Genomic DNA, 23,834 nt, shown 5'->3' with positions numbered 1-23,834 from the left:
AATAAAGGCCATGGAACGCGTAGAAATAGTATGTTGATTGAAATACGATTCATTCACACAATATTTTGAAAACAAAACAATTTAAAGGTGCAGCGTTCATGAAAATTAACCTCCGGCTGCCGAAGTGAAGTGGTTCTACAGCAATAATGGCCTTCGGTGAGTACGCTTTTGAATTTGTATTTAAATAACGTTGGAAAGTAAGAACGTGCAATTTTTTTTCATTTTACCACTATTTATCAATAGTTACATTTTATATTAAAACAGTTGAATGTAGTTATAATTATTAAGCACAATAATGCTAATAAAAGTTGGTACTTGTAAATACTTTTATAGATAGCCTAACTTTTGATTGATTGTTTAGGTTAGAAAAAGTTTTTGGCAACTTTTTTTATTACAAAAAAACATGCTAGAATGGTATATTCTCACTAACAAACGGATTTGAAGTTAAAAGCGTGTAACTGCTGTATGAGAGGTCTTTCCCCAGCATTGGGACAATTCAGGTGGAAAAAATAGACAACTGTAGGTATATCTATAAATAATGATTTCCATATAACTTTCAGAAAAATATTTCTTTCAGATTTTTTATGAAACTGACTATAACCACCATCAAAAAAGGACATTTAAAACACTATTTAAAATATCCACTAATCAACAGCTCCAACACAATATATGTATTTTTTAATTCACTTCACTTAGAGCCAACTGTCAGGTCAACAGGAAAATAAAGAACTATTAGAACAATTTATATTTGCATTGAATGAGTGGAAAAAAATTGTTGCTATTTACTTACAAAACATTAGCTGTTTCCCGTGGTTTCACCTGCATCCCAGGTGAACTTCTTCCGATATCTGAACAAAAATATACCTACCTGCCTGTGCCTGTGCTACTTTAGCTAACAGATAGTCTAGCTTCAACAGTGAAAGTTTTTTTTTTTTTAATAGGTTCAATAGTTACAGAGCTTTTCAGATATGACCAACAAACAAAATGTTTTTCCTCTTTATATTTATTATAGAAGTGTTAAAATAATTGAATTGCCCATAATAAAAGTTTATAAATAGGTTAATTCTTGTAGGTAATCCGCCTTTGTGACTAGTATGGTCTGCCAGATATTTTTTACATTAGTCTATATAGTTAAGTAGATAATAAGCCCTCAAATTTGCAATGCCAACATGGTAACCTGATAATACCTCAACAAGCAAATAAATATTTTGAGATGTTCAGGACAAGGATTTCTAAGCTGGATCAGATTTTTGTAGGATTGTTTTATCATGACAGAATTACCAGCTTTCAAAATGATATCTCTTGGGAATTTAATGTAAGATGCCTCGTTTCTTCAATTTTTTTTAATTTCACAGTAAAATGTGAAAACCCTAAATGAAGTATGTTAGCTAGAAATAGGGTTTCGTAGTCTCCACAGTTGTAAGTAAAGCCATAGGAAGCACCTAGTATTTCAGATAAAAAAGAATGAGTATGTGTGTGTACGTTTGTTACTGCTTTAGCTTCAAGCTGATGAATGGATTTATTTATTTAGGATCTCCAACGTAGAATACACAATTACATTTTCTTACCCTTACAACAAGAACATTTCTGTGTGCTTCTCCAATTATTAATTATCAAATTTTGATAAATGGCTTACTCTAATACAAGAAACTTGACATTATAAAGGCTACTTTTTATCCATACAGTTTTCAGCATTTATTTGTAGAAAATCTAATAGGTACATTTTCTCAAAAAATAAAACAGGGAGGGTTACAAAATGAAAACAATCCTAATACCCAATACCATTGTCTGACTTAGCTAAAAAAAAGGATGCAAAGCTAGGAGACACTTAAAAAGCCAATCACGGAATGGGCCCGATGCAATACGCACGTAAGCTATTAACTCGAGCACTATTGAGAGTCTGCGCGTATCACGTAACTACACCGCTTTTGTACCTACAAACTTGCCTTTTTTTTTTCAAAAAGAAAACGGTGAAAATAATTTTTTGCGGGAATATTTTATTGTAAGTAAGTACAGTCGACTCTCGTTAATTCGAAACTCGAGGGACTCTTAAAATATTACGAATTATCAAGTTTTTGAAATATTAAATGGTTCGTTTGTGAGAGAAAATAAATAAAACTTCGAATTATTAAGTGTTGATCAATTATTATTTGTTAACTGCTATTTTATAACAATGACAAAAGTTTAAAGACACATTTGTGTGCATACATGTATTCATAATATTAATTAATTAATCTTTCGAGACAGCTCCGTCATCCAGCTTCAAAACAGATTGCTGCTACTCAGACTGCTCTCTGACTTACAATCTTTCCGCCTCTTTCTCTCTGCAACTTTGAATTCTCGAGTGTTGGACGACTAAGAATTCGAATTAACGCGTCGTTTTGTTATATAGCAATGCTTTTTTCGTTCGAATTACCAAGTGCATAAAAATGTATTGATTTAGTTCGAAATACAAAGAGATTTTGTAGGGAACTCGTGATAACTTTGAATTAACGAGAGGTTCGAAATATCGCAGGTTTGAATTAACAAGAGTCGACTGTACCTAAATTTATAACGGTCGCACTGTAGCACAGTGTTTTAAGAGATCCATTTTTTCGGACAAGGTTTTAAAATTTTGGTCCCAGCATTGTGGTTCGGGAAAAGGCTCCAAAAACTTCTGGTTTTATTTACATATTACATGATCAGAAATTGTTTGGTTTGTCTTTTATTTATTGTTACCCGTTTAAGTTTTGTTAATAAAACTGTTTAGGTACCTACTATGTATTTTTAGTTGTTTTACGGAACACGTAATGCCTTGTTCTTATTTATTAATTATTCTTTCTTTTATATCTTATATTATTATATTTTAAAATTCAATGTTTCCCAATAAACCCAATATGCTTATAATTCTTGCCCCTGGATTAGAAAAGCAGGCACTAAAGAGTCCTCATCTTTCAGTAGGCACACACTAACAAAATTCCGCATTCGCACCGCTATTAACTACAGCAAAAACTATAATATTTACGGAAAACGCAAATTGCGAAATTTCATTAAAATTATGGTTTATAACTGTGAATTTTTCGAAGCGTATTTCAGTATTCTGAAACACAATCGTCCAATCACGGTTATGTTCATAATTTGATGACGGCCGGTTTGTGCGGACACAATGGTTGGTAATTGTAGTCCGTTTGCAGTTTTAAATAGTAACTGTTTCATGCATTTTCAGCTGCAGTCTGCTTAAGAGATATTCTTTGAATACTCGTATACTGGAATATTAAGTGGGGCATGTCGTTTTGAGTGCTGAAATGACAGCGCTTAAATTAAGTAAGTGCTAATTTCAGATATATCGTAAGTAATCACATTGTGGTTTTTATTTATATTCGGAACAATCTGTAGTTTTTAAATCTACGAGTAGAATTATTCCCCCTACAATCTTATAGGTACAGGGGTCTGCACATGTTGGTTACGTTTTTATCTCCCAAAATATTTTTTAGAATTGAAAATCTAAATCTACCAACTATGTACCTATATTACTGACTGCACTGTGTTCAAAAATATCACAGAATGTAAAAACGTCTTGCACGTCGAGCTATTAAATAATAAGTTGAGGGAACACTACCGAAGGGAGGACCTGAAATATTAAAAAAAAAAACATTTTCACGCAGTAGGTACGTGGAGGAACTTTGTTCCCTCTTGAAGTCCGTGCAATCGTGCCGATGGATCCGTCAACGATAATGTCGCTCGGACGACGTGTCTTAGAATATATGAAAAAAGTGGATAAGAATACAGGAATATTTTTTATAGATTTTGAAAAGTGTGGAGAATGGTAGAGTAAGGAATATTAAAGTTTGCAAAGATGATCGGGAATTATTGATAAGACATACGCACTGTATCAGGGACAAATCCATTGATTTCTATCCTCTTCTAGAAAAAAAAAATCAAATGTCTGCAGTAGGCATTTAAACCAAAACCCTCACAGTTGTAGTTGTTCTGTAAAATAAATTGTAGTTTGTTTCTTATGCAATTTATATAATCTAAGTCAACACAGGAGCATGGACTTCAAACTTAAAACCCTCGGACCAGTTACGAGCCGTCTCATAAAATATAACGTTTTCTAAATTAACTTTATTTTATTTTACTGTGCAGACGTGTATCTTGAAACGTTCCTGAGATTTTCTGTGGTACCCCGAAGCTGTTGGGTTCAGTTTATGATATTTTAAACTTCAAAACTTCAGTGCATTTACTATAAGGGAGCCGCAGCAAACTACATGAGGTATTTAGTGGGAGAAGAGTGGTCAAACTCACTAAAAGTCGTGGTGGCCTAGTGGGTAAAGCACCAACCTCTCAATTATGAGGGCGCGGGTTCGATCCCAGGTCAGGCAAGTACCAATGCAACTTTTCTAAGTTTGTATGTACTTTCTAAGTATATCTTAGACACCATTGGCTGTGTTTCGGATGGCACGTTAAACTGTAGGTCCCGGTCTGTCATTGAACATCCTTGGCAGTCGTTACGGGTAGTCAGAAGCCAGTAAGTCTGACACCAGTCTAACCAAGGGGTATCGGGTTGCCCGGGTAACTGGGTTGAGGAGGTCAGATAGGCAGTCGCTTCTAGTAAAGCACTGGTACTCAGCTGAATCCGGTTAGACTGGAAGCCGACCCCAACAAGATTGGGAAAAAGGCTCGGAGGATGATGAGAGTGGTCAAACTCACTAAAGCTAAAGTTCACTGACAACATAAGCTTCAGTTTTCTTGAAACGACGGTTTAGTATGAATTTGTACCTACGTTCAATTTGCTTTAACTGATTTAAAGTAATGTGAACTTGGGCCTCAGTATCACATATGGGAGAGGGGAGAGATGGATTCCGCCAAATATCACGTTATTTTCTCAGACAAATATTACTTTAAATATCCGATGATTTGCACAGAAGTAAGTAGTGTTTTCTTACACTATTCTGTTTAATTTGGCAAATCGCCAAACAATTCATAAAAAATATTTTATGAGTCTGTTAGCCTGTTCAGTTCATTCGCTGGAGTATGCTTACTTATTCAGAAAGATAAAGAAAACTGTAAAGATACAAATATATTGCCGTCCAACACTGCACAACGCCATAACTTTGCTATTTTATTGAATAAAATTATCTTCTTGTGTTATTCTACAGGGATTGTTTTATATCTAACAGAGATTTTACTACATCTCTAATTTTTCCTTTTATGTAAAAACACTGAAGGTTGTGACTGTATTTTCAGCGCAAATAATGCATGTTTCGAATGTTTATTTTTAAAGAAAGTGATATTAATTATCTGTATCGTATATCACGACATACAATAAAAGTAATTTTAGAATATTAGTAAAAAACAAACATAGGTACATAAAAATATTTATATACTTACCTATTTTACCAGAATAGATTTTTTCCCAAAACCTCACAGCCAATTGCAATTCACAAGTACAATATTATTAGCAAATTGCGAAAAAACAGGAACAGAAAAATATTAAAATTCCGTGAATACCCACTTGCATTTTACCGTACTCCTAATTACTAGGATAGAGTGCCCATTGCGATTGTCTGGTTCCACGGAGTAAGGAAAGATAAGCGGAGATATCATGATGCTTCTAGGCCAAGTTCGTACGGTGGGCAATGTGGGCATGATTAAAACGATCAGTTACGAGTGAACTTACGGGGCATTTGAGTTCTTTGAGATATTTGTTAACGGTTTTCGGTATTACAAAAAATGGTCCGTTCCAAAGGACGTATAAGGGCGAAGACAGTTACGTTCCTTGTCCTCCATTTTGGCGCTCTAATTTCTTAGAGGCTATTTTCTGTTATGTCACCTCCGCTAGTGATTTTGTTCTTCGTGTCTGGTTCACTCGAGTACGGAGTGAAAAACCACAATTTGTATAGAAACAAGAGGGAAATTGTGAATAGGCCAATCAATGTGATTGATTTTGTACTACTCCACAGATGAATTGAAGTTTTTTTCGATACGAATGGCTGGATTGTTTGCTGTGCGAAATGTTTGGGATTTTAATGAAATAGGTTTAGGCGTTTTTTTGCATGGTCTGGCCTGGCTTTTTTGAAAATTATTTTGGGGTATGCTTCCAGGCGGACTCGAAGTTTTTGGGTAACAAATGAAGGTTTGGATTTAGTTTACCAGTCATTTCGGGAATTCACAATACAAATGCACACTCCAGACTGTCCAATTTTCCTCGGAAACCATTTTATTGTTTTAATTACTGTTACATTAAACGCAGCATTACTTACCTAGTTTCTAAATATTCTGAATACCCAAGTATCCCAAAACAGGCTAAGTGATATTTTGTGACGCGAAATCTAATTATAAGCAGCGTCTGGATTGCAAATGAATCCGCAACCTCAAGCTTGCATCTAAACCACAAGGAGAACAAAAGAGTAGATTACAATTTTAATTGAGTTTACTTAGTCGATGTAATTTTAAGACCATCTTAGAAAGTCAAAAAATTCTGCGATATAAGTAGATAATACTTTTAAATAAATCACAAATTGGTATTTAAGTTAATACGCAGAAAAAATACGAACCAAAGTGCACAGAAGCCTGACAAAAAAAAATCCTGTTTCATATTCCAATCATGCTAAATAGGTACTCCTTATACGTTATATCATTCTAATACGCTGTATGTTGATGATGCCTTGACGATATTGTAAAGATAATAAAAAAGGGCTTATGTTTAACTGATCACCAGAAATAGTAACAAATAGCAGACAAAAATAGTAAATGATCACCAAAATGAAACTCGCTATTTAATGTAAAATGATAACCAAAGTTTTAACACTTTGCTATCCCATTTAAGTGAAATTACTCCAAAATAAATCATGCGCAAGCCAAAAATAGTAAATGATCACCAAAATTAAACCACCATTTTAAAGTAAAACGATAACCAAAGTTTTTACATTCTGCTATCCTATTTAAGCAAAATGAGTCCAAATAAATCATTGTTATCCCAAAAGTAGTAAATGATCACCAAAAGTAGTGAATGATCATCAAAATTATACCAGCGTTTTAATATAAAATGATAATCAAAGTTTTTACATCTTGCTATCCTGTTTAAGTAAACTGACTCCAAAAAAATAAGTTCGGCCTGATACAATAAATGTAATAACATTATGGGGACCCTTTTCCTGCACAAGGGTGGAAAATTGTCTATTGCATGCCTCTAAACAGTGCGATAAGAGTGTGTTTTCGAGGGAGTGTATTGAGAAACACATTCTTCTTCTTCTTTCTCCTGCCCTGTTCCCAATTTTACTTGGGGTCGGCGCAATATGTCATTTTCTTCCATTTTCCCCTGTCACTCGTCATACTGACACTCACGCATGCATTGCAAGCCGGACACATAACTTAATATGGCATCATAATACTTTATTTGATAATAAGCCTACATTTTATGGCAATCACAGTGACTTATTTAGGCAAAAATAATACATTAATTTGGTCGTCAAGAGTTGGTGATCATTTACTAAATTTGGTGGTCGAATACAATTTAAAGTGAAGTCGTGACTAAAATAGCTGGTACTATTACATTTTTAGACTTTATTTTTCTGGTGTTCAGTAGATTTTTCTGGTTGCAAAACTAAGGGTATCAAAGCATTCTATGGTGGTCATTATATTTGTTCCCATAAAAAAGTTTCGGCGTTCGTTTCGCTTGACGTCGAGACGTTCCTCAGTACCTATTCGGCAAGCGGGGGTGGTGCACGCCCTTCGCTTCAAGTTTCCCGCCAAAATGTACGCGAGAGGTACGGACGCGTTTTCTTTGTATATTTTTTTATTTAAATAGATAAGCAGTTATTTATGAAATGAGAAAATAATACTGTAAAGTCCCTTAATTAAGTTTTTTTTGTTTTGTAAAAATGTAAATTAACGCATTTTGTTTAATTTGTTTCAGTTGTAACGTTGGTGCTAATTCTCGCTTTCATAGAATGTATTCAAAGTTTTGGTAAGTTTATTTTATTATTATTGTTACTAACAAGAATTAAATGCATAGAAATATTGCATTCAAATTGACAACAGCATATGTGGTGTTACAAAACATAATTATCATAATTATACGTAAAAAAAACTTTTCTAATTAGGTACTTCAAATAATATATTCGCTCACAACAAAATCAAAGTTAAAAAAAAAACTTTTTTAACGTAATTTAATTAAAAACTAGGGTGCCCATTTTTATTCATAATCTACTATATCTTCTACTATGTCAGTAAACTTTGAAAGAGGGACGCAGGCTCATAACTTTTACAAAGTGTTTTTTTTTTGTATGATATGAATTTGATCCAACATAAATTACGCTAGCTTAGAAGCATTCACTTATTGAGATAGGTACATTTTACAGGCAGTGAGCATATTTAATGCAGATAATTTATTATTTAGCTAATAAAAAAATATGTGCGTGTTTCTTATTCTTGAATAGGGTTGTTTCCTAGTATTCAGTCAATTAAAAATTTGTATATGCACCGAATGTTTACAAAACTAGAAACACGATAAGCTATATTATATTAATAATAACTGACCACATAATTTTTAAATAATTTATGAAATTTAAATTTATCGTCTATTACGTCATGCCCTTGAAAACGGCGAATCGAGTCCGATGTCGTCACTTTACATTGACAATGACAAGTATTTGACAGTGACAGTCTATGACAGGCATAAACTGAGTATTGATGTGATGTTTTCTTTAGTTTTTATTTGTATTTGAGCGAAAGAAAGTTAGAAAAGAATTATGGAGAAAGGATTTATGAAAGATGATGAGTTTTTTTGTGGCTCAATTCTTTGCTAATAACCAAGATGACACAAATATAACCTCAATAACAAACACAAACTTTACGTTCCTTTGCACAGTTTTATTTTACCGCGTACACAACTCAAAACATTACAGGTATTTTCTTTTGTGCCCAATGTTTAAAAATAATGTAAATGTTTAAAATGTTTGTTTTTGTATCTATATTATAAGAATACATTATTAGAATTTAAAAATCAATGACTTCTTTCTAATTAGTTTCTTCTCTTTAGATGTGCAAAGTGTAAAGGAACACATAGTATACTCTGACGTCACAGTCACGTGATCGAGCGTTTTCTGGGCAATGTTTTAAGAAAAATAGAAAAAAATCGAATACATAAAAAGTAAAGAGATTTAAGACGCAAAATCATAGAAGGGGTGATCTTTAAATTATTTGGAAGCTATTTAAATAGATTTTCGAAAATTGGAAACAACCCTATTCCGCATTTTTATTGAAAGCTGAACATATAGGTACCTGTTCCCTTTTTTGGAAAGTGATAAAAATAACTGCTAACAAAAATAACCTTCGTGTAACTAGAATACTTATGCTTCACCAACAGCAGTTTGCTTTAAAAAAAATACCAAAGATTAAAAAAATGCAGACACGTCCACTGATTCAAAGGGCAAGAGTGCCTAACATCTTGCATACACCGTCGAACCTACCCAACCGTCTGACTTATTTCCACACGATTAATCGCGCCCGATTGATTCCGAAGCACCAGCCGAATAAATCTCACTTTGATATCGAATTTATCACGAGATTTTTACGTTTCAATAAATATTTCCTTTTACCTTTGATAGAGCTCGCCCAGGCTTCTAAAGTTCAAAGATTTATTATTATTAATAAGACGTTTTTGAACTAAGTGGATGTAATTGCTTGTGATGTTTCGATTTGAAACTGTGACTAGTTTTAATTTATTTCGACCTGTATTTGAAAATTAGATGCCTATTCTTTTGATACTACAAGAAAGATTGAAAAACTTGACAAAAACACGCAGACAGAAATGATCCTGATATTGAATGATACAAATGATATGACTTGCATAGCAAACCATGAATTCTAACATACGACTTAATTGTATTAGAATTACCTACATATTTCCCTACATAATATTTCTCTATGATAAAACATTTTGAAATGTGAGATAAAACGAAAATAATTTGTAACTGTTACAAATATTTTAGTCTGAATTCCGCTACTCATAGTGCACAACAAAAACCAGTCTAAGAACTAATTAGATACAAACAAAATCTGCCATCATCAGAATTCCACAGAGAGACCTAATCAAAATAATCCACAGTTATGTGTTCACATCCTTGAATAATGTAATTTGTTCTCCAATCCCTCGTCAGCCAACACACGGCTTGAATTTTAACTTTGTTTCGGCCTCATCATTAGTACATAATTATTTATTAAACTTCTCTGATTGATTGAAGGACTTATTAATGGTGTTAAGTTTGTTAGTTCCCCAAGCGAAACTTTACACTTTAATTGAATATACTGTTCAGTACGGCAACTCGTGGTTTGGGAGTTTCTTAAGTTCTGCTATTTGTAGGGTCTGAATATTTGATTGAAATCTGCGGTTACGATCAAATTCTTTAAAGTTTAAATTGGGATAACTTACTAAATTGTTAGACCTGTGGACAAAAACATCGATACCGAATAACATGTCATAAATATCTTGATCATATAGGTTATGTTGGGCGCCATTTTGAACAAAGCGTCAATTTCAACTGAGTGACAGCTTCAGCAATGGCGACTAGGTATAATAAAACCTCTATTCGGCCACGTACAGGGAAAAATATCTTCTACAAAATAAAATAAAACTGTACCCCTATCATAAAAGGTGTGATGTCCAAAACTGGAGCGTCTTCACACCGTCTCGAGGACAGTGACGAAGTTTTAAGCCGAAGTGAGGGTATGCTGAATAATTTAGCGGCCGTATACTTAGATAAGTAAGCTCTAAGTTATGGTAACTCTTGTTCGTCCGTTACTCTTTATTTTTGAGACTGGCGTTAGTTGGAAGAGGATTTCAAACATCCCTGTTTTTGTCTGTAAAGGAAATAATGGCTGTTTTGGCGTTTGGGCTGTGCACCCAAAAGGTGTATAACGTTCATAATATTGAAAGAATAATGATATTATCATATTTAATATGCCCTAAACTGCCAGTTATCTATTCTTGCACAATTTGCCTCTATCCAAAGATTTTCTGGAAATAATAGCTTTTTTATTGCTAAAGCTGCAAACTGTGCTCATACCCTAGCCATTCAGCTAAATGTAGGTTTTTTTTTTCAATATCTGTTAAAAAAATCAAATAATCTGCGTCTCTACTACAATTAAAATAGCAATAACTCTTGCTTTTCCACTGTCCCACAAAACTTAAGACTACTAAAACAAGCTTCATAAATTCGAGATTCTTGGCTACTACTTATTCTTTATACTTAAAGTCGGACAGACTGGGAACACTTAAATACCGGCTTAAACCAAGATTGTAGTAAACTTCTCAAGTAAAGAGTTTGTTCAGCTCGGCTATTGTGACGTCACAGTCCATGTTATTAAATTTACAACGAGGTTTTAATCGGTTTAGTTGAGTTTTTCTTTTTGGTTAACTTAAACGTTTCAATTCGGGTTCGTGCGTTGAATAGCGTGGTCTTCGTAAATGGTAGGAAAGTTTTCTAGACTAAGTATAAACTAAGAAAATGAACTAGTATTATGTATATATTTTCATAGGTCAGCTTTATTTAAGGCCATAGATCCCATAAATAAAATTCAAGCCATAATTATGATGTCCTCGTTTATCTTCAATTCTATGAAAACTGACCCAACGAGTTTTTTCAACTTATAACAAAAGATTTTTGGCTCACATATTTTGAAACATGAAGTATCGCATAAACTAAATTAATCTAATATCGATTTTCAGATACAAAACAGAAACTAGACTACCAAAGTTAGTTTATGCATTGTTTAGCAGTAATTATAGTTAAAAGGGGTTGAAATTACAGGGTGTTTTTCCTAACGATCACAAATTGTTCGGTGCTGCTTGTAAACTAATAATTTAAATCGCTTTAAGTTGTTAGCACTTAGCGTCGAGTGTAGTTATTTGTTTTTCGGAATTTTGATGCGAGTAAATTGGTTTGATATTCAAGTACAATATTGAACAAATAAACTCTGCTAGTTGTTCCCTGTGCTTTACCCAGATCTTGGGAAAACCACTTTAGGTATCCAGATACAATGTAGCTTATGTTTCGAAGGCATTAGACCATCTTTTTGTAGCTTGAGAAAGAACATAGGCTACTTTTTATCTAGCTGCGAGAGTTAGGTCCTTCGAGTTGCGAGTGGAACGGCGTGGAACAGCTAGTTTAATAAATCAATGGGACCTACAATTACGCTAAAACAGAAACAAGTGAACATCCCACAAACTGAATAGACAGCAATCCCGCGCCGATGACAATTCAACCAATTAGCCACATTCCCGGCCGTACGTCATTCAAAACCATTTGATTTTGACCAATCACGAGCGCTCTAATTGGATAACGACCCAATGAGCTGGATATTAATTGTAGTGTTCAATTATATTACGGTAATGGATTAGTATTGGCATACTAGTTTTAGTTTAATTGATTCGAAGCTTGGGTTTGATAAATGGAAGCTGTTTAGTACTACTTACAAGTATCTATCGTCATCTCAGCCATAGGACGTCCACTGCTGAACATAGGCCTCCCCCTTAGATCTCCACAGATACCGGTTGGAGGCGACCTGCATCCAGCGTCTTCCGGAGTAAGTCTCTATCAATCTTCCCAAAAAGAAGGAGTTTATAGAGGTATATTTCAATTTGTTCAAATGGATGATGTTTAAGGTGTAAGATAGTCCATGATGTCACCATAAATTATTTTTAATCGGATCAAAGTAACATTAGATGGAACCGAATGACAAATACGGTTAAGATATTTCAAAGCGTGTATTTAATATGATTTAATAGTTACTCTGATGTGTAGGTAGCTATATCATCTCTCCAGTAATTTTTTCGTGAAAAATCCAAAGTATTATGTTTAAAGTAGGTATAATAGTAGTTTGACATTATTTTTTTTTTGTGAAATGTGATAGTTTAATATGATTTCACTAAGGAAATTCCCAAATCGATTCATCTAGTGATGAATAGTTAGAACTAACTTGCAAATGTTACAATTGTAACAGATTTTAGACTCTATCTATTGTCTGTTTCAAAACATTGTCCGTTCCTGATAGTTTAAGAGTATCAAAGAACATCTGATTCTTCAAGATCAAATCTCATGCGGTCCCTTCTTGGACTTAGTTTTGCAAAAAAAAATGTTATCTAAACTGTTTTGTTTGTTTACTATGTATTATTTATTTAGTGACAATAGTTGGTCCTAAAGGAAGCCTTGTACGAATTAAATAATAGGTTAATATTTCTGCAAGGCTTGTTAAATCTATACAATTTTAATCCAATCAGAAATTCACAACGTTAACAGACACTGTAATAAATAAGTTTTTATTTCTTCACTTGTTTCATAAATAGAAAACCATATAGGTGTTCACTTAATTCTTGGAACTTATTTCAAGTCTTCTTTAAGCCTAAAATTCTAGAAGTTTCGACTTTCTCTGTAACATGTGACTTTGTCATAAAAACTGGTTGTTTATAAATGAGTTTTTTTGTGACATCTTTTATGATACAACGGAATTAAGTTTGTGAACGGAATATATTATAAGGAATACATTTAGCTATATTTGTTGCGTACATGTTTGTAATATTTTTTAATAAAAATATACGCAGCGCGACACAAGAAAAATCTTAAACTGTTTCAGCTGCAACAACATTTTCATTCTTCATTTATTCGTTCAATTTCATTATTTATTCTTTAAATCATTGTATAACAAATTATTCAAATATGCATTTCAATGCAAACTATAAACTGAATCTTTATTTGTCCTATTTAAGCTCGTCCGTACGTGATCGTCATGACTGGGAGATCAATATAATTTGCCACATAGAATGTGTCCCTATGAACATCATCGGTAATAAACCCCTTAATTACTCACAACATGATATCTTTATCTAATCAATCTCAAACTGTAAGCCTATATTGACACTGGCGATAAGAAAGATAAATGACGTCACCACGCGTTAGAAGATTAACCTGTACACACGCAGTCAAAAATAAATGGTTTAGTAAAAACATGGAGAACTAAATGACTAGCGGATGTGCCATAACGGAAAATCTCCTAAGAAAGTAGAGCGCTAAAATACGGCTGAGCTGGACGACGAAAGTTACTATCTTTGCCCTTATACGCCTTCCATGGACCCGACCATTTTTTGCGAAACCAAATACCGTTGACAGATGTCTCAAAGAACCCAAACGCCTAGTTATTTCACTCGTAACTGATCGCTTTGGTCATGGCCACCGTACGTATTTGACCTAGAAGAAGGAACCTGACCTACCCGCATAATAGTATCTCGCTCATCTTTCCTTACCTACTCCGTGGGTAAAATTGAAACCGGGCCTGAGGCCTTAGAAATTCGAGTTCGGCTTCAATCCCCTGGATGCTGGAATCCGTGCGATGTGATACGGAATTATTGATGTGGCGACAACACTCTGTATAGCGCTGGTGATGGGTTTGGTCTTTTTTCATTTACGAGAAAAAGATGGCTACCCTAGGAGCTTTGAAAATGGTTGGAAGTTGAACATAGTTTCGTTACGTCGATTGCATTAAGTGTAATATAAATAACGTACTGTGTATGAGTTATAAGTTCTCGACTATACTTAATTAATTATTGAGCCCGCAAAAGAAGTCTGTAGAACCTAATATCTTCCCTGATTCTCATATTATAGGTATATCACAACCGAATGTACTCAAACCAGTCAGTAACGTGCAAAAATTAGATTTTTTCGTCGACTCCGAGTAATCCCGCTGTATAGCACGCGATAGGTGATGTGTTTGGGTTTTCCATATCGATATCAGGTTGCAGGGTTCTTGGAGATAGTAAGTGAATACGTCTGGTTTATGGTTCAATTCGTTTTCCGTTATCAGGTGTTTATTACATGATAGGAGTAAAATATATCGTTAGTTAACTTTGAATTACTTATTGCTTTACAAGACGAAAAAATGATACCAATGACTTTGATGACACCTAGAAATGAATCTCTGTAAATTAAAACAAATCATAGAAGAATCGTGTGACCGTAAAATCTTAGTTATAAAAATAGACAAAATACTTTTAAATCGTCTCAAAATTATTGAACAGTAACAGTAGGACCCGAATCGTAATATTAGTAAAAGCAAAAATATTGGACTATTGATAACTAAGAAATAATTTGAAGAAAATATACCGGGCATAGATTGAAAGATTTGAAATTTTATGCCAATTAACTTTGAAAAGACCTCTAACGATTTCTGTCTTACTAAAATGTATTTTGAATTCCATTTTTCCGTCTATTGTTTTAAATAGTACATAAAAAAAAGTTTTCCTCGTAGAAAAATCCATCTCTTCAAGTAATTAGTGCTAACATTAAATGAAACGTAATATATATGTATAATGAATTATGAACTCGCAAAAACTTTCAGTGTGAATAAGTTAATTATGGATGCCACTGATCCCAGTACTTTAAGTGATATAAATAGGAACGTTTTTGCTTCTTGCATCAACAATCCCATAAAATGTAACCTAAGAATTACATTACATTTTAAATTAAGCTTAGGGTTAACTAGTATTTTTTTTTATCGATAGTCTTATAAATCAATGTAAGTATTTTGTTGTATTCGAGAAAAGGGGTCATATTTCGATGCAAAACATTTAGGCTATTTATTATTTTAACGATGCGTTTATCTTCAATTAAATTGAATAAGTAATTAATTAATCTTTTTGCACTAGAAAAAAAATTACATGAAAATTTTCAATTACGTTTTAAATCCGTCGGCTTCTTTCTGATTTTGACAGGAAAAAAAAACAAAACTATAACATAAAATGTATCAATAATAGAAAATGTACATTTATATCAAGCTGTGGTACTCTATAAACAAGTTCCCACTGTCGCAGTCCCCATAGATTTCGATGGAATCCCGTCCATTCTCCGTGACGGGTCGCGAATTATTTATAAACCCGTTCTATTTGCACCGGGTTGCGAAAAAGTAATGAATAGACTAAATGGGTTGGTTGTGGGAGTGGAGACTTTGTTAGACCTGTCATTGAGGGAGGTTTGAGAGAAAGTAGAGATAAAGAACAGCCTATTAAAAAGAATTTTCTAATGACAACTGTTTCGACTTTTAACTGTTTAAGCTGCTAAATGCTTCGAAGTCTCGAGTAAAATACCTGCCTCTTAATATTTCCAAAGTTGCTATAGTCTCAAACAATGAAACAATATGTGCCAATAATTTATATGCTGTTATAGGTATAATTTCACATAATAAATTGAGTTTTCTGGCTTTCAATTAAACTGACAACTAATCAATTTCCTTACTCGTATGAAAATCTATTTTGCCTTTCGCTATAAGCTAAGATACTTATAGCTTTCCTCATAAATTGTCCAAAATACAAAACAAACTATATCGGCATTGGTCAGTCTTTTCAGGAATTGTACTAATTGAGAATTAGTTGTGTGTTTTGTGGGATATCCGACAGCTGAGTGAAGGACTCAAGGGCTTTAGGGAAACGGGTAGAACTAATGGAATTCAGTCATTTTCAGCTAGGAGTACTATTTTGGAAGACTTGTTAAACCTAAGGATTTCTGTGGAATGTGAACTGTTGTGTTAATTTCTCGTTTGTTTGAAAAGTGGTTTTACTCTGGATTTCTGGTTTTTTAAAAAGGATGCTGCTCGCAATATTTTTGTGAGAAATCATTTATTTTATTTTAAACTCATACGAAATACTTATTGTTTCTCAATCAGAGCTTTCCAACGAATTCACGTAAACATTATTACCTTCCACCTAAATATTATATCGCTTGAAAATTATCTCAAACTGTCTCAAGAACGGTCTTGCAACACTCCAAAAATAACCGCCATTCATTTGAGTAGCAATTAATTTCCTCGCCGGGACATTTACAGTATTATTTAAAACTGTAAGTGCACCAGACTTATTTGTCGCCGTTCCACTTCAGATGCACAAATTATTCATACGCCATCAACGCTTCGCCACGAAATACGGGCCTCGAGTAGTTTCTTTAAACAAGCCTCTGCTCGCTTTAAAAGACTAAATATAGGTAGACCCCGAAAGTAAGGATTTTTGGCTAGAAAAGATTGTTTAGGTATGTACCTAGATAAATTCGAAAGTATAGAGGTATTTTAGCTAAGATACAAATACTTAAATTTTCGACTTAATTGGCACTTTCACAGCAGATATCAATAACCTATGTTTCTATTCTATAGGGCATTACTTATGTAAGGCTAATGTCAAAATTATGGCTCCATTAATCAAATCAAAAGATAGATCGCATATTGATATCCATAGATTGGCATACCAAAGATTGCAAAAAATCTCTTGCGACTCTAACTCCAAATAACAAAAATGAACGATTTATTCATCCCGTTTACCACTTCCATATCGTTAACCCTCGCCATTTCACCGTATTTTTACGTAACCCTTACGTTATCGGTTTCAGAGGTAATACGTCTTACGTTCGCCTGGGGATGTCATAAAGCCTGAATGCGATTTTAATGTGTCGCACCTCAGGTGATCAGGATTTGCATTATTCATGATTCTCCATCCAAATTGATCGATTTTGACTCCGATTTGACTAAGAACCCAACTTTCTGCGGGGAATAGATGCGAGTTTTAAGACGAAATTAAATATTGAAGATCGCACTTTCTGTTTGTGTGATTTGGTCGCGTTTTAGGGGTAGATTCTTGGTAGGAGTGTTATCTCAGAGCTCTGAATTTTTGATCCTTCAAGGAATTTCTGTCAACTTTTAAAAAGTTGCAAATTAACACACTAATGATTGGTTTTATGTCGATCATGACCTATAAATTAACTTTTGAAAAAAAAAATACAAATGGACATTAATGTTGAATATTCATCATTTTATAAAACACCCTTTTTGGTACCCAATAAAAGCCTAAGAGAAACAACAATGCCTATTCACAAACTATGAACGATCTTATAGTAACCAAGTTTACCTCCAATCACTTCGACGTTGCATTTCCCAATACATGGAAAGTTCTAGATGATGTAACACCGGCTGGAGACGTTAATCTCTACGGTGGAAGTTTCTCGATGGCCGTGACTTACCGGCCTTATCGCTGCCATGAATAATTCATAGCCCGAAGTGCAGTGTCATTTACTTACAGCTGAAAATCTTTTCAATGTCAGTGAAGGCGTTAGTCGAATGGATCTGTTTTTGTGAATTAATTCTATTTTTATAAGGATTTTTGCGGAAAAGGGATCTAGTAGATTTTAATAACCGACTGAAATGAAAACAGAAAAATGGTTAAAAGATTTTTCCGAAGATTCGATCTAAACAATTTTTTTTTTTTTAAGAATATGACGTACTGACACTTTATGATATTTAGCTCCAGACTATCACAGATCAAATAAACAGAATCAAACTTTCCCAATTTCAGAACATTCAACACAATCACGTAAGGTAGCCCTAGTGAATGATACCACACGCATATTATCTTACACATATTAATCTGCCATGAACACCCACAAAGCATATATCTCTATCTACCTGCAAATGAAACCTAATGCCTCGAACATGATGGATGGGCTCCGACGGTTGTTAGTCAATGCTTCCACGCTATTTGTCATAATTTGACGGCATTGATGGTAATGCTATCGGCTGTGATCGACCTGTAATATGATGATGTTTTGATGGCTTGTTATTGTAGGTAAAGGCTAGTTTTGTCTGTTTGTGAATTTGTTTCTTTTGGATGTGTGTATTTTGGGTTAACCAATAACTAAAAGCGCTGTCTATGAGTAAGTAGGTATATGTTCAAACAAAGCGTGGTCATACTTGAGATATTTGTGACCCGAGGATGCTCCCTGAAGATTTTTATAATTTCATGTTAAATGAATTGTTGCAGATTCAAGAAATGTGGTATTCACAATAGTGAGTCAACCAGAGCCATACCACGCCAGCGTCGCCAAGCGACTTAAGCAGGATATCGAAAATCAAGTCCTACAGTTAGAAAATGTAAGAATGCCTACTGTTTCGCAATAGCTCTTTGCTATTTCTCGGTTTAAAGTTTAAATCGTGATACTATCATTCCGTTTTTTCATTACATAATCATTCACACAGCCCATCCACATTTTTCTTTGGTCTAGTTTCATGTCACTCTTCTTCTTTATGTTAAACAATGCTTAACAAAATTTTGAGATTTCATTATCACCCTCACCCTTTTGGCTTCTCTATGGTTTAACTCAATAGCCCTAGACTTTCAAAGTATCTGTACTAAAAACAGTGACATTCCCAGCGTTACCCAAAAACTCATATAACACACGAAGACTTCCCCGTGGCGGGAGCGTGGACGATCCTGCCACTACTTGCGCCCCTCACGTCACGGTACAAACGTACTGAAGTCAGATGGGTGCTGTTCGTGGAGACGCATACTGCTGTGAGGGTTGATAAGCTCATTGAGGCTCTCGCGGCTGCTGATAAACAGGAGGTAAGGGAACTGGGTCATTAACGGATTTTGTGACGGTGATAAATTGGTAAAAAATAAGGAAAGTAATGCTGCTGAATAAATTAAGGAAAGAAACTAAATACAGTGAACTTCTGTGAATTGGCCATACCTTTGACGGCGGGCTAGTGATCAGTCGATCGATTCTATGGCTTACCATTTTAGAGATATCTAACTAATTTTATAGAACAGAATGCTTGGAAGATTTTAATCATCATCCTCCGAGCCTTTTTACCAATCTATGTTGGGGTCGGCTTCCAGTCTAACCGGACTCAGCTGAGTACCAGTGCTTTACAAGAAGCGACTGCCTATCTGACCTCCTCAACCCAGTTACCCGGGCAACCCGATACCCCTTGGTTAGACTGGTGTCAGACTTACTGGCTTCTGACTACCCGTAACGACTGCCAAGGATGTTCAATGACAGCCGGGACCTACAGTTTAACGTGCCATCCGAAACACAGTCATTGGTGTCTAAGATATACTTAGAAAGTACATACAAACTTAGAAAAGTTGCATTGATACTTGCCTGACCTGGGATCGAACCCGCGCCCTCATACTCGAGAGGTTGGTTCTTTGCCCACTAGGCCACCACGACTTTGCTTGGAAGATTTTAATAAATCAGGTAAATAAATTAGTTTAATTGAATGTAAATCAATACAAGCGTATCCGCCGAATCATATGGAAGGCACCGTCTTGAAGTTAAAATGCCATTTTCCAACAGGATGTAATGTGGATAGGCTATCCGCTCAGTGATGAGGAGCCCACCATCATCCACCACTTTACTTTCTACGAGGAGTTGGAGGAGGAAGGTGGATTCACGTACCCTAACTTCGCGAGCGGGTTCGCCATGAGGATTGAACTTATTGAAATGTAAGTGAAATTATCTTTTTACTATGTAGGTAGATGTCCCAAAAGTTTCTGATCATGCTACATGGCTTGCGTCAACTTGGCATGAACGATCTCCAACTTAAAAAAAAATGGAAGTAACGTTATAATGAAATTGAAACAGAAATTGAACTTAAACACTCAACGTTATCATTATGTTTAACTTAAGCAGATTACGCGGTGTGTAATAATGTCGCTGAAAATATGGAATAGCATACAATCGTATTCGTAATTCACTTTTACATATTTGCTCTCTTCATCATATGAATCCATTTTAGCCTCCTAAAACAAATCGAAAGTGGACAACGGCGGTTAGAAGCTGATTTCTCAATAGACCCTGCGTTTGAGTTGGCACAGCTGGTGTACGGAGGCGGCAGCGACCCTGGACCCTTGCTCACGCCTGATCTCAGCTTCTGTATAGTATCTGGTGATAACTGTGCGACGTATCCACGCCAGTTTGGGGTTTGTGTGAGTATTTTGTATAAATTTTTATCCAAGAAAGAAGATTGTTCTCAATATTTGCCGCTTCCTTTAAGTTTTTTATCCAGGATTTTATGCCTGTTATTCTAGCATTGGTAGTTGACAAAGTATTTAGTGTTCTACAAATTCTAGTTACAAAAGGTGGAGCAATTGGGTGGGTCCATCCATCCCCTCTGCAAATTTCTAAAATTAACCCTAATACCTTCGTTAATGACAAAGTCTAAGTTCTGGACCATAACAGCTATTTTCAAAGGCCACATTATCGGCAGGGCAGTGCCATTCCTGAGGATTCGATATTCTTCGCCGTGAAGACATGGACTGGTTTCCATCAGACCAGAGCGAGGGTTGTCAAAAAGACATGGGGGAGGCATGTCAGTCATTTGCAGTTCTTTAGCGATAAAGATGGTAAGTTTATTCATATTGTACTAAATTATTTTTGGAACGACTTTGCCTTGTTTATGAGGTATTTTATTTTGATTGTTAATTTTTCGGACACCAACCACATAATTGGCCCACATACTTATTCAATTATATGCACACTTTGAGTGACCTCCTGAATAAGAGTAACTTATTATGCGAAAATAGGCACAAGCTAACCATAATCCCTAGGACCTTACAGGATCCCGAATCCCGTTGCAACTTCTGGAAATATTCGTAACAGTTCTCCCAATACAATATTAACTCTCCGACCTCATTGTAGACCCGACCCTGCCAGCGATCAGCACAGGCATACCAAACAGCAAGACAGGCCACTGCGCCAAAACCATGGCCATCTTACGCATGGTGCTGAAGAGGATACAACATATGCCGCATATCAAGTGGATATTCTTGGCTGATGATGACACTATACTTGGGTAAGTGGCGTGGATTATCTTCTTACTAGCTGTTCCGAAGATTCTCCTGCGACTCTTGGGAACTTCTTCACATATTCGGATAAAAATAACCATATAATTTTCCCCAATAAATGAATTATCTAACACTGAAATAAATAATGAAATTAGACTCCTGAGATTAGTGCGTTCCACAAGCAAACTCTTCAGATTTATAAATATTAGTAAATATAGTATGGTACAAGTTTGATATTGACCTGTTGCATTATTCGTTTTTGTGATGCACTTTTTGCGCGTCTGGTAAAGTTTTAGAATCTTAGAAAAAACTTCAAAAAAGGACATTCGACTTTGACTTTTAACTACCAAGAATTAGACTTATTCGAGATTGATTTTAAATAAATAAATAAATACTTGAAATGTTTCGATTAGAAGACCTCTTACTTTTAAGGCTATATATAAAGGCTTTCCTATTTCAAATAGCCCATACTAATATAAGATACTATTATAGGGTACAAAGACTATGTGAGGTGCTAAGTTGTTACCGCGGCGGTGATGACGTCACAGTACTCGGAGAAAGATACGGCTATGGGTACGGGAAGAAAGAAACTGCTGCTAAAGGTAAGTGTTTAATTATTATTTTAATTTATTTTCCCAAACGGTTATCATTTTGGATGGTAGATTAAAGCCCAACCTAGCGTTTCAGTGAGTTTGTATTATATGTATTCAGTATTCTGTACCAGGTAGGTGTAGCTTTTGCCAGTGGTTTCACCAGCGTCCCCTAAACGTTGAGATATTTATTAAATCGCACCTGAGTTCGATTTTAGAGGGAGCTTAGCGCGTTCAAACAAACAAAATCTTTTTGCATGAAAATTTGGATAAGGTGCGATATCGCGTCGTGTAAAGTCGTGTTGCTTAAAACTTTGCGATAAAAGTACATGTTTAAATAGGTTTTTTGTGTTAACTTTTTAACCGACTCCCTAAAATTCTTGGGCCATGAATATAACACATTTGTCCTCCCCATAGGCTACGACTACATAACAGGCGGTGGCGGCACAGTGCTGAGCGTGTTCGCGGCGCGGCAGCTGTCGAGCTGCTCGTGCGGCGCGGGCGCGGCGCGGGCGCCGGACGACATGACGCTCGGCGCCTGCGCACACCATCGCCTCAACCTCACCATGACACACTCACCGCTATTCCATCAGGTAATATTAGGCTTGTTTATGCGTGAACTCTGTTAAGTTAACCCATAGCTTGGAAAATTCGTGTGTGATCGTCATTCCACTTCCCGCATCTGGATAAAAGTCTGTCTTGATAGTAGTCTGCTCTATTGTCTAGTCTAGAGCCTGAGAAAAGATAGCTACTTTTTGGCTAGAGTCTTGACCAATTTAAATGTGGTACACAGATACTAAAAGTATCTGGATATACTAAAAGTATCTGTGTTCAATTGAGGCCTGACAAATAAACAGAGTTACTCTAGCATTTATTGGTAAAGATATGGCTGAGGTAGTCCTAGCTTTATAAAAGCAAATAATAGTCAAATAATATACATTTTAGGTCCTTAGAACCCTGCACTATTCTTAAACATAACCTTACTTATAGGCACGCCCACAAGACTACGCACGGGAAGTGTTAGCCCGCGACCGACCAGTTTCCTTCCATCGTCATTCCTCACCAGAACCAGTAAAGGTTTACTCCACCTGGTTCCAACATGATGACCTGGCTCTAAAGAAGACTAGGAGAAGAGATGAGCTCTGAAGAGTAGAGTAACTGGTAAGTCTGCCCGTCATCGTCAGACTTATTGTAGGACGGAAAATCGGTCCGATTTTTTGTAGGACGTTGTGAATAGGATTTTCTGACAGGCTTTGTAGGACGTGTGCGTTAATATTGCTGTGAGTTATATTTTTGTCCTACAAGAAATCGATCTCTGATATATCGGACGTGAGTGGGCAGGTGTAGCCTAAAAGTCGCTGAACGAAGATACGAAACTAGTCTTCAGGAATTATCTTGGCAATATTTTCAGAGGCAATCAATGTAAAAGACAAATTATTTAACTTGTTAATAAAGTTTTATTTTGTATAATTTCGCTTCTATTAACGCTGTGTTTTAAGAAGAAGGCATGCAAGAAATTAACTACAACGCATTTTGTGCCAAAAATGAAAAGCTACTTATACTGAAAATCAAAATAAGTACTTATTTAGTTTAATTTTTACCAAATT

General features: G+C 35.2%; 1 protein-coding gene across 1 annotated transcript; it reads left to right on the top strand.

The window, feature by feature from the left end:
- Positions 1-13: 13 nt before the first annotated feature.
- LOC124631013 (beta-1,3-glucosyltransferase) lies at positions 14-23,773 on the top strand. Its single transcript, XM_047165099.1, has 11 exons — positions 14-156; positions 7,898-7,948; positions 18,830-18,939; positions 19,220-19,411; positions 20,148-20,296; positions 20,590-20,779; positions 21,061-21,196; positions 21,492-21,645; positions 22,130-22,239; positions 22,645-22,820; positions 23,218-23,773. Exons 1-11 carry the CDS (start codon positions 147-149, stop codon positions 23,371-23,373), a joined length of 1,434 nt encoding a protein of 477 aa, XP_047021055.1. The 5' UTR covers positions 14-146; the 3' UTR covers positions 23,374-23,773.
- Positions 23,774-23,834: the final 61 nt, after the last annotated feature.

The sequence above is a fragment of the Helicoverpa zea genome, chromosome 6 (assembly GCF_022581195.2).
Source record: "Helicoverpa zea isolate HzStark_Cry1AcR chromosome 6, ilHelZeax1.1, whole genome shotgun sequence".
Lineage (NCBI taxonomy): Eukaryota > Metazoa > Arthropoda > Insecta > Lepidoptera > Noctuidae > Helicoverpa > Helicoverpa zea.
The sequence above is the reverse complement of the archived record's forward strand: the minus strand, read 5'-3'. Positions and strand labels throughout refer to the sequence as shown.

Excerpts from the sequence above, each read along its gene's own strand:
- LOC124631013 (XM_047165099.1), top strand. Across the intron at positions 21,197-21,491 it reads GTTCTTTAGCGATAAAGATG|ACCCGACCCTGCCAGCGATC; the intron begins GTAAGTTTATTC and ends ACCTCATTGTAG. Across the intron at positions 21,646-22,129 it reads GATGATGACACTATACTTGG|GGTACAAAGACTATGTGAGG; the intron begins GTAAGTGGCGTG and ends ATACTATTATAG.